Below are 12,286 nucleotides of genomic sequence, written 5' to 3'. Positions count from 1 at the left end.
AAAGGTCTTGAGAGTTTCCTTGACAGGTCTCCGAAATAATTTGCTCAACATGCAGCTGCAACAAAAAAAAACCCAAAAAAACCAAAGAAGCCAAGAAAATGCTGCACATCATCGGAAGGGACAAGACAAAAAGCCATTGTTTTACTACAGTATAAAAAATTGATGCAACTTCATTTTAAGTACCACATGCAATACCAGCCACTGCACGTCCATAAGGATATAGCGAATGCAGAGAGAAGAACAACAGAGGTAGTTAAGGGAATACAATAGCTGTCTTATGGAAATTGGTCACCGATATGTTTGTGCTCTACCACCTTCACTGGCTATGCACATGGCTCACTCTTGAAGGCCAGGCCACAGCCAGTCGTGGTCTCCCAGCTCCAGACACAGGAGTGGAAATGGATGGTCTGATACATCCTAGTGCATCAAAGCGTTCTGAGAATTCATTAGTAGTAGATGGGCTACTACTAATAATAATAATGGAAGCAGGGTGGTCTTTTGGGATGTGAGACAAGGAGCAGCAAGCAACACTGGACTCATTGCAGCCTTTCAAGGGACAGACAGAAATGTTGATAGCTGTGCCGTTTCTGCAAAGTAAACCTGATTTATGTCACACGCATTTCCCTCCACAGCAATGTCAGAACATCCTCTTAGATATTTGAGGATAACTATAAACCTTCAAGAATAGGCTTTATTCGGTGGTTTAAAAGAGACCCAGTGAGGTCCTAAAAGTTTATATAGGAGTCTTTGATTAAAACACACACTAGATCCTCAGAAAAGAGCAACATGAGATGTATATACTGATAAATACCTATTATCAAAATGAGAGTATCAAAAAGGCAAGCCCACAGAAATATTTTATTTATTATCTATTAAAAATTATATAAAAATATATAAAAATATTATCTATAAAAAAGCGCATATCAACTGTTTTTTCCACAGTAAGACAATCTGGTTTACTCTGCATCAGTGACAGAATATTTTGTTCTTTCGTTATCCAAGTTATTTATTATTTTAAGTACTGATCCGTTGCAACTTTCCTAACTTATCAGAAGACAACCACACTTCTGGGAACAAGCTGAAATACAGCCAGAAGCAACATTTTTTTGTCAATGTAAAAATACATCCTAATCTAACACTTCATTCTTTGTGCCATGCTTTTGTTTACACATCATTCTTCTGGAGAAATAGCCCAGGAGAGCACAGCGATACACACCTGATTCATTTACGTGATACACAAATCAGTTTGAGTAAATCCTTAGTGAGCAGTGGCTTCATGTCAGACAGGCCCACTTGAGAACTCTTCATTTAACTTCAGGCATTAACTACGCTTCTTTTCCTGTAACAAAATATTCCCACCCACGATTTCCACCTCTTCCTCCTAAACACACTTCAAAGGAAAAAGCCTCAGTTAAAGCTCAATTAATTGTACCATTCTTGTACAATACAATTCTTTGTACTGGACAATCTCTCTTTTTCACCATTAATCAACGTTTTGGATTCTCAAATATGCACCCCACTTAAAAACTTCCAAGAGTCCTTAAAAAACTCCTATCCATTACAAGTTTACTTAAGGAGCTCTCAAAACATTCAGTAATGCTGACTGACTAGTGGGGAGGCTATTTCCCCTCTTGATAGAGCATATAGTTTTTGAAAAACACATCCTTACTTTGAAGGGCCACTTCACGACATGATAGAGACCCCTCAAGCTCCTGCTTCAATCACATCCTTGTCCATCAGATCAGGTTGCAGCTCCTCCTCTAAGCAAAAGGCTGTATTGATCCTCCTCTTCCAACCTCAGACTTTTTAATTCTCCTTTCTGACCCACTCAGAGCGCACGTGTCAGTCAAAATTTATACTTCAGCAAGTAGCTGACCACCTGTACACAGGACCAATTATATGCATTCTTCGTGTCTTATGTGATGAAGCATAACAAATTAATAAAGCCCTTTCTAGACTGTAATTAAGAGCATAGACTTGGGCAGTACTGATGACAATATACTCATCTTTTGATTCTTGCAGTTAATTCCTAACATGGAAGCAGATTTTAATATAGAAAATACCCAAGAAAAACAAATCTAGAATAATTAAGTAGGACTTAATTTAATAAGCCCATTGACTGAAGTCAGGCAGGCACACTGAAAGAGCACAGAGAAGTTAAGGCTAGAAAAATCTTTTCTCCTCACAGACTTTTCCTGCTGGTAAAGAGAACAATGGTATTACAGGCACCCTGAAGGGACAACAACAAGTAGAAAGCAGTTTCCCGTTGGCTATGATAACATTTTTTTATAAAAGTGACAACAGCTAAGTAAACCAGAACTAAATATTTGCATCTTTCAGCATTTGATTACTTTAACAAACCAAGTCTGAAACATGAAATACATAGACAGCAGCCTGAAGAAGTTTAAAGAGCATCTGAAATATTAATGACCTACCCATAGACATAAAATTATCAATCAAACATTCACAGGTCCTTGGCCAATTCATTCCAAGCTCAAACGAAGCTAAGTTAAGCATCTCTGTGATCCAAGACACATGCATTATTTAGCATTAGCTAGACATTTGTTCATTTTTGCAGACAGATGCCAACAGGATTTATGCGAGAGGGTACCCATTTCTGCTTAATTTGAAATGTCCTGTTCTCTCTCTGAAAGCTAAACCACAGTGATTTATAAAATATAGGCAGTCTTTGTATTTTAGCAAAAGCACACTTTCAAAAAGCTACAGTCAGGAACTCTTCCAGCAGAAAAGCAAGATACAAAGTTCTCTGTGCATCTCCAGAGAACAAGGTGTCAGAATCTGTGTTGTCTCCTTTTGTACACAGGTGTGACTAGCTATTTCCATAGGCACAAAACCAGCCCACTGATTTTTCACTGTACTTTTGTACCTCTTCTTTTCAGCAGAATAAAATATTGACATAAGGGTTGTCTTTTGGGATTATGGGGGTGGGGTTGTTTTTGATGTTGGTATTGGTGGGTTGGTTGTTTTGTGGGGTGGTTTTGGGTTTTGGGGTTTTTTACATGGACTACGCAGCTAATCAAAATTTGCATCACACTTTAAAATCCTAAATAAGCATTCCTAAGGAAGACTGAGAAAGAACAGAATGAAAGGGAAAACCTGAGCTGGTAAGGACAAGCAACAGCAAGAAACTGGAATTACGGGAAAAAACACTGGCAATAAACCCTGTAAAGGCAGATGTCATCATTTTCTTTTCCCTATAAGCCATTCCTTGTATCAGTACCTTTGCAGATAAGTTTTCTACACTCCAGGAGTGTGATACATGTAGCCTCAGCTATTGGGTACACTTCATAACAATCACTTTTTAACTCAGGTACTTTTAAACTTCCTCTCAGCATCCCAAAGCACTGATGAATTTTCCAGTATTCTTGGGAGTGCCACCACAGTCCACTCACAAAGACAAAGAAATTTTGAGAATAACGAAAATAGGAAATTCATTCTCCCTTATTTCAGCTTCCTCTTGCCTTGCCCCCTGCCAAACACAGAGCACAACTCAACACCCAGACAGAATGTTCTCACTGCTTAACTGTGCTCAGCATTTAGCATGTGATAAGACCATGAACTACTACAGATGACAGAAGTTTGGGTGAAAAACACAAAAGCCAGTCCAAAATTTAAAAGTATTTGCTACATCCTGAAAGATTTCTGTTAATCTGAGAAATATAGGCTAAATCTGTAGCCCTGATTCAGGTGACTAACATTGCTGTCAATAATGTTTGCTTTTAAAGCATAGGAGAATAGTTGATATTTAAAACACAAACAAGTTTAAAAATCAAATTGCAAATAATTTATTTCCTCCTGTCCAAACAGGCCTTAGCAGCAAATAAATGGTGTGAGCTAACCCAAACTGTCACATAATACTGTACTTATTTTTCTACCACTGCTGAAGCCAAGCACCAAGTGAAGGAGACACAGAGGGAAAGACGAATAGAATTAGTGACAAGAAGCTGAAGCAGAGAAGTCATTTCATGTATCGGGGGAGGGCACAGGGAGGAAGTAGGTTAATAATAATAATGATTATTGAACAAGTAGAGGCAAAAAGCAATGCTAACAGAAGGAGGATTGAGGACCCCGAAAAATAAAGGGCAGGAGATGAGACTATCATGGGTGCACATCTTACAGAGATGAGCCACTATTTCACCACTTCTATTTTTGAAGTACCATCAAGGACAAGATCAGGTAAGCGAGCTGGAAGTAAGAGCAAAGGGATCACAGAGAAGTGAAGATAAATTGAGGTATTGAACCGCTCAATTTGTCTGAGGACAACTTCAAAGCAACACTCAGATGTGAAACTAAAGGAAAGAGGACAGCAGAGGCACCCAACCCTTGCTCAGGGAGACCTGGGGAGAACCTTTCCAAGGCCAGCTGATGTGGTACTGCAAGAGCTTAACATGGGATCATAAAAAAGCAGTTGATTAAAAGTAAATCTTACGAATAACATGAAATGTTTAGAAGGTTTAACACTTGAAGAAGCATAAGCAAAGAAGCATTGAAAGAAGTACCAGGACAGCCAGGGATGAGAGGTGGAATAAAGGGAGTATGTCTGAGAGTGAGAGAAATCAAATAATGTCTCTGCAATATTTATCTGATACAGTTGCACCTCAAATCTCCAATGGAAAGTTTCAGCTTAACACAGAATAAATATTCTAAAAGGAGTACCTTAAATGCAAAAAGCAAGTGACTGCAGCCAGTGATACCACCACAAGGCACAGAGAGACTGACAGCACGGAATCACAGTTATTTTACAAAGAATCTGCTGAAAGGTCAGATTTGTCAGAAGGTTTTGAAAAGGGAAAAAAGAATAAAAAATCCCAGGCATAATTCCTGCGTTCCTCAAACAAGTGCACCCTTATTCAACATCCTAACCACACTGACCAATTACTTAGCTGTGCGGAAGAAGTGGAAGAAGCACCTCCAATGGGTTTTGGTTTGGTTTGTTTTTCCTCCAGTTTTCACCTTCTACCTGAATAAACACAACTTTTCATCTTGATGTAGTTTATTAGTATTCTGCAGCTTCAGCCAGGAAGAAACAATACCTGCTAAGAAACAGCAGTGAAGCACAAACCAACAGACAACCGTGGTCCAGCTCCTCTCCTCTGCCAATGACTAATAAGCAACACTTCAATACAAAGTGAAATGCCATGTGCTAATAATTCATGCTTGGTACAGCACAGTATCATCACACGATATATGGGAATCTCTTGGTTCCTACCAAAATAACTGTTAGAAAATAACTGTCCAGTCATCAGCTAAGAAATATAGGCAATGGAATATTGTGCTTTTGCTTGCATAGGTGTACAAAAAACAGTGACGCACAGGGCTGCTTTAACTTTGTGTGTTGCAGACCATTAACACAGCTCGTATGAAATACTGGACTCAGACAACTATATCCAATACAGTGACATTGCAGAAACATTGTCTTTTCAGAAAATGAAAGAATAATCTCTAAAAGCTCCTGAATGCACTTACCAGAATCTTAACCTCAACACATAACAAAATATCAGCTATTCTTTAAATAAAAGGGCAAAGATTAAACAACCCAGAAGTGTTCTGTCCTTCACGCTGCTGCAGTTCACTAGTGACTCAAATGAGCCATCCAGCATGATTGCTCCTAAATTTTTCTACTTTGGAATGATGTATATAACCCCATTTTTATAAATCAATTTGAGATCTTCATATGAGAAGCACTACCAGCATTATTTCTTATTATCATGCACATACTATAACCTAGCATGAGACACAAACAAGCCCTTAGAAAATGACCTGTTAGAGATCTATCACCTCCCACTGACCTCCTTCAAAACATATATGGATCTGTTAGAGCCTTTTATTGCTCTTTGGTGTTAGTAATCCACCATTTCATCATTATAAAACATTCACAGCAGATGTGCCTACAAACAGAGCATGATGATTTAAGTGGATAAGAACAGGAAGAGATGAACTCTCAAGAAACAAAGATCCTGAGTTTATGCTAATAACTTTACTTTAGAAGACTAAATTAAGGATAAATGTATGCAGATTTCCTTAAGCTCTTCTATTTTAAAGTTAATTCTCAAAACTGCTGTTCATGCCAGGCTACGTTTTCTGTAGTTTCTCTAAGTATTCTGAGTGAGTATTTCTGCATTACTAAGTATTTTCTCAAATTCAATTTTTGCCCTCACCACAGCCGAAAAATCAGTGTTGTGTTGGCAGAGGGGAACACAGTTGTTATGCAATTAGCTATAAAAAGCTGCATTTGTTCTCCTTCCCTGTTTACACCATACAAAAGAACAAATATGGTAAGATGGAACCAGCTTTACTAGAATGAATTTTCCAACAGCAAATACATCCTAACTTGATTACTGATCAGAGTTAGTGAGACAGAGTCTACACATTCTACATGAATGAAGATACGTCGTAGACGCAACAGTTTTTTATTGTCAGAAAATACTTAGGAATTAATATCCTATTATGTAACATTAATACCCTATTATGTACAAAACTGCACAGAACTATCAAAACCAGAGAGTTGCTGTAGTTTCAACAGAAAAAGGCAAAGACAAGTTTTAAGTCTCAAAAACAGTTTTGGGTCATAAAAATATAAAATATTTGCAGTATAAATCTGCACGGGGGTCAAGGGGGAGCTTCTATAACTGGTCAATTCAATAACATGTAGAAAGCCACTTTATTGAATTTACATTCAACATGGCTTTCACAACTCTTGTTCAGTTCTTGCTTTTGTATGCCTTCCTTAATTAGGAAAAAAACAGCAATTCTGTCTGGCAGAAATCTAAAACCATCAGAATAAATTAAAAAAATTATGTGTTTGGACTGAACATATGTATCAAAAATCCTTTGGATTAAATTTTGTAGACAGCTTCTCAGTTGTGCTTTACTGGGCAAGGTGGGGAAGCAAAGCTTCATTCTATGATTCACAGTAGAATATTTATCTGTAAAACTTAACCATCTTACTTTGCAGTGGTCATACTGTTGCTGTAAGGTTGGAACATCTCCTCCAATGGGCATTTGCCTTTTTAGTTCTTCATCTTTGACATTCAGCCATTTGATTAACTCTTCCAAGGATGTCAGCAATCTGTTCCATTTCTCTGCACTAGCCTCCAAGTGAGCCCTGTGAAAGAACATAAAAGGATATTTAAAGCCCTGAATAGCAAAACCAGCATGGGAATGCAATAAATAAATGAAATTGTTCCATTTTTACAATAGGAATGTTTCAAGTGTTTAACTGCAAAGCAACTTTGTGTTAAAAAAATCCTCTACTTCAAAACATTTTGCACAGCAATTCAAAATAAGCAGAGGAAACCCCCATCTACCTGAGATGCTTTAACTCATCTAAAAATTTGAACACTGCCTGCCTAAGCAACATAAAGAAATGCTGTATTTTGTTGTGACTCCACCACTGCAGTGCATAAAGTACAAGCATCATTTTGTGAGCTAAAGCACCACAAAACTGAACTCTTTTATGCCAGGGCCTTGACTCTCCAGCAGCAAAAGCAACAAGTTCTCCCAGCAGTGATCAACAGTAAATTGCCTGTGCTACTGAACATATCAGTGACAGATTATTTAATACATCTTTAGTCAATGGTAAGTTACTAGAGAATTAACATAGTGAATCTGTCCCTCAGGTTAATTGACAAAACTCCCAGATTCCATAATACCTTTTTCTATCATTTTAAAAAATACCCTGACTTGATGGCTTCTCCCTGGAGAATTATCTACAACGTATCTTCATTCATGTAGAACGTAGACTCTGTCTCACCAACTCTGACCAGTAATCAAGTTAGGATGTATTAATCCGGCAGAGGAGAGGCACCGCCCTCCCCCATCTATGCCAAGGCAGGTTACATTTACATTTACAGTTTTGCCTTTAGACTCAGATTGTTACAAAAATAAAGCATCTCTATGAATTTCTTGAAGCAACCACAATTAAAATGTTAAGATCTACAGCTTCTGTAAATTTGATAGTGAAATCTCTATTCATCATGATTTATTACTGTATCTAGCACATATAAGTGGCTATCACCTTTAAAAACTGACACTGTGAGGCTTCAAAATTCCACTCCAGTTATTTAGTGGAATTCTTGTACACAAAATGAATTGGAAATCTCTAAAGGGGATAAACACTCCTGTAACTAGTTAAAAGACAATTTAAGGGTGACTCACTGTTCATTTAATATACAGGGCAATAAAATCAATAGTGAAAAAAACTAATTTGATATTAATGTGAATGATGTGGCATATGAGACTAGATTAAATGCATTGTAATCTACTACTAATGAGCATCCATGTGTATGCCAGATCATGCCAGAGCACAATATCACTAGCACATGGTTTCAGGTTCCGTGCAAGCTAAACTTGTGGGGGTAGAGCAGTAAGGGGTGGGGAGGAAATGGCCTACACTAACAGAAACTTGAAAATTCTTCTCTAACACGAACCGAGCTAACGTCTCTTGAAATGTCAGAAAGACATTAAAGGGAAAGAAAAAAATACACAGTGCAAAACATACTATATCAGCCTGGATTTTTCCTGAATTTACCCTTCTAATCTTATTAGAAGAAATACTGAAAATAAAAGTGAGATGCAGTGGCAGCTGTAGAGTAGACACAAGCATTCAATTCTCCTGGGAAGCAGAGACACATGCATTCAGTAAACCCCATTCAAAGCAAATGCAGCACAGGAGCAAGGGAACCAAGGTGTGCTCCAATTTGCATTTCAGTGGAAAGTTTTAGTACCATGTTTACATTTGTCATACAGATGTTATCAAAGAGAGTCAATAAACTACATTTATAGTTCTGCAATGTTTCTTTGGCTTCTTTGCTTTTAAAGACAGGATTTCTGGCCTTTGTTTTGGAATTGGTACTTCAACTGACACACAACCTGGAAACGAAGTTTCAGGTGCTTGTGCTCACGTGACAAATGAAAAGGCAGTCTCCAAGGATTCACCAATTCAAAGTGGTGGCTTAAAAATCTGCTGTAATAAAAATACAAGTCATATATATAGATCATTGTTTGGTTTTGAGCACGGCTTGGAGCAACAATATTCCCTAGCATCAACCACCTGATATTCAGAAGCTCTCCTGAGCGAATCCTAGATGAGCCTGAAAAGCCCAGATCAGGGGTCCTCAAACTTTTTAACCAGGGGGCCAGCGCAGATGAAGTTGCAGGAGGTCATCTGTGGCTGCTTGGTTTCCCCCCCCCAACCCCCGGCAGGGGGGGGTGGTGTCTGTAAATACCGGGAGCCAGATTGAGGACCCTGGGGGGCCGTATCCAACCTGTGGGCTGTAGTTTGAGGACCCCCGGCCCAGATGCTCCCATCCAGCTGACCAGACTGAGAGCATCCCTGCCACCTCCACCCAGGCTGGATAAAATAATCCAGAAGAACAGCAAGCGACATAACTCCCCTTTCTGTTGACCCGAGAGGCTCTCTTCACAGCTGGAGACCTACTCAGCTTTTGCTTCTGCTATGGAGGTAACACTTTCCTGCTGAGCGACAAGGGAACACATGGAATCAAAAAAGATCGGTGGGTGGTCTAAATATAGAGAATCCTTCTCTGTTTCTCCCATATTTTCACACACATCCCCCAAACACTAACACTCTCACACCTCCTGCCCCAGGAGAAAAGAATTTCATCTACATATTTGGCTTTAAAAGGCAGAGCCACACAAATGTGCAGCTTTGTTTTCTTCTTGGGAATAAGATAATAAAGACAGAAAAAGAAAGGAGTATGAATAAGTCTACAAGTAATTTCAAGAAGGGGTACAGTCCTCTCCAGTACGGTGTCATAGTCACTACAAGTATAGGTTTAAGTAGTTTCCATGCATTTAAAATGTGTCACAAGAGTGTTGCTTTTCCAGTTTGGAACACCCTTTAGCCACAGTAGCAAAGAAGTCAACACTGACTAGCACCAGCAGCTCTGAGGACTGAAATGATGAAGAAAAACCTCTGAGAGAACGATACTTTCAGCAATTAAAAGTCCATCAGAATGTACATAACTGAGAATATTCTAAATATTCTAAAATATCCTAAAAGTTTAGAAGCACTATCCCAAGCTAAAACCTGTAAGAAAACAGATTTTTCAGTTATCGGTCCTAGCATCTAACACCGTTATATGCTGTTCTCAAGACTCATCCATCCCGTTTTGCTTTCCAATTCATCCTTGAAAAAACTTATACCAAGAAAGCAAAAACTGAAGGCAGACAGCTAGATCAACACACTAACTTCATACCAGTTCTGTGCTTTGTTATCTCCCTAAAAAGGCTTTCAGCACTCTGCATGACTTAGAAAAATGAACTGAAATCAAAGAGCGGGGCAGAATACACAAACTCAGTAATTCTGTGCTCTTTTCAGTGGCAACGGAGGTTTGAAAGCTTAATTTAGTTGTCTTATATTTGGTCCAGTAGTCTCTTCCTTGCTTATCTTCCACTTGTAGCTCAGTGACGTTTAGCTTTGAAACATTGCAGGTACCAGCAGAGTAACACAAACATTGCAAACACTAATTCTGCCCAATGGGATGCACATGCCATATCTACGCAGATGTGAAGATGGGTCCGTATTCTGAAGAGCAAGTACTCCCACTTTTCTGAGCATTCACTGCACAATCACTGTCTCTGTATTACTGCCTTGGAACCCACAGCTGGCTAGGGTGAATGGCTTGAAGCCCCTTTTTTTGGCCATTAATTTTTCCCAAAGTATGATCAAACCCAGTAAAGGCCAGCAACTGAATTGTTCTTGCTAGAACTCAACAGTTGCTAAGTTACCACCTCATGAGCATGTTTTCATCTTTCTCTCACATTGACTTACTTGTGAGTAGAACTCATAACAGCCCAAGTTTAACAGCTCTTGTGTGATGGAGCCACACAAGCCCCCACACTGAACTCTTTGGTTCCTCAGGTTCAAGCTCTGACTGTGGACTTTCAGGGAGCCGATTTACCTATTTTACTTAACTGTTGAGCAGGTTGGTGATGGGATAAGTGGAGATAAAAAGCAAACGTTACATATTCCCCTCTGTCTCACACTTTCAAACTCTTATGCCCAAATTGCAAACTCAACTCATTTCTCTGGTCTTTAGAAAATTCACATGAATGATTAACATTGTTCTGTTTGATTAAAAGAAGTTTCCTTTAATCAACAGGCAAGCAGTTGCAATTAAAAGCTCTAGAAATTCTTTTCTATGTAACTCATTTTAATGTGGAATTTTATTCACATTAATATGGTAATATCTACTTCCAATATTATATCACAAAGACTTTAGCAATGACTACACTTGGACAGTCAGTGCGCTTGGCTCTGGCAGGGTAAAAAAAATGTAAAATGCATTCTTGATTAGTATATATTTTAAAATATTTCTTAATTGAACAGCAGCAATAAAAAAAATTACTAATATAGATCAAGACACTCAAGAAGGAAGTCCTATCAAATTAATAGTTTCAGTGGTAAAATCAAAAACAACAAACCCCTGATCTCTTGTCATAGTAACTGTATTCACAGAATTACTTTGTTGATATTGCTATTGATTTACAATAAGGAAAGATTCAACATATGTTCTGGAAAATTTAGTACAGATTGGCAAGTTACAACCGTGCAGCTCTGGAGAGAGTAGTTAAGCCTAGACGGTGAGCAAGTCCACCAAGCTTTTATGTTTGTGCTCAAGGGTCCTTTACAGAAGAAAATAAGAGTTTTCACTTCAACGTCATGGTCATATTTCTCAAGCCTTTTAGAAGACAGAGATTGCACCCCATCCATGTCTTGACTATGTCATTACTTACCTGATGTTAGCTGACTTTGCCTTCAGGTCATTCCAGCGCTGGTTCATGTCATCAAGCCGGTGCTGGAGCAGGGCAGCTTCCTCAGAGTTTCCCAAGGCTTTCACCATCTTCTGTCTGTTTCCATCAATGCTTTTAAAGATGTCATTGTGGGCATCAATCTCTGCTTGGATGTCCTGAAATACCAGCAAGAAAAGTCCAAACATCTTAGTTCTCTGAGTAAAGGAAGGGAGAGCTTGTTCTCACATAGTACTCCTAAGCACTAGGGCAGAGCACATAGCCTGACTTTCTTGGGTGACTCTGAAGAGATGGAGGAGGGAAAACCTGCAACCCTATTAACATCATTACAAAAGGTCTAGCTTTAAGTGTGAGAAAAGGAGTTTGAAAGTCATCGTTGACTGTGAAACAGGACTTTGAACTACAAACACTAAGTTCTCTGCATGTTTTTGTAGCACTGAAGGTAAATTGTCTACTGTTCTCCCATGCATTTCACATGGTGCAGCATTTG

General features: G+C 38.7%; 1 protein-coding gene across 6 annotated transcripts in view; it reads right to left on the bottom strand.

Moving 5' to 3' along the window:
- UTRN (utrophin) overlaps positions 1-12,286 on the bottom strand; it is a 382,484-nt gene that overhangs the window by 121,215 nt on the left and 248,983 nt on the right. For all 6 annotated transcript variants that reach the window (XM_040599527.1, XM_040599526.1, XM_040599529.1 and 3 more), the window contains 2 exons: positions 11,782-11,954; positions 6,970-7,126 (listed from right to left, as the gene is read on the bottom strand). In XM_040599527.1, coding sequence (XP_040455461.1) covers positions 6,970-7,126; positions 11,782-11,954 — 330 coding nt within the window. The remainder of the gene's footprint in view (positions 1-6,969; positions 7,127-11,781; positions 11,955-12,286) is intronic.

This window comes from Falco naumanni, chromosome 6, assembly GCF_017639655.2.
Source record: "Falco naumanni isolate bFalNau1 chromosome 6, bFalNau1.pat, whole genome shotgun sequence".
In the NCBI taxonomy this organism is placed as follows: Eukaryota; Metazoa; Chordata; class Aves; order Falconiformes; family Falconidae; genus Falco; species Falco naumanni.
Note: the sequence above shows the minus strand (reverse complement) of the source record. Positions and strands in the feature narration are given on the sequence as shown.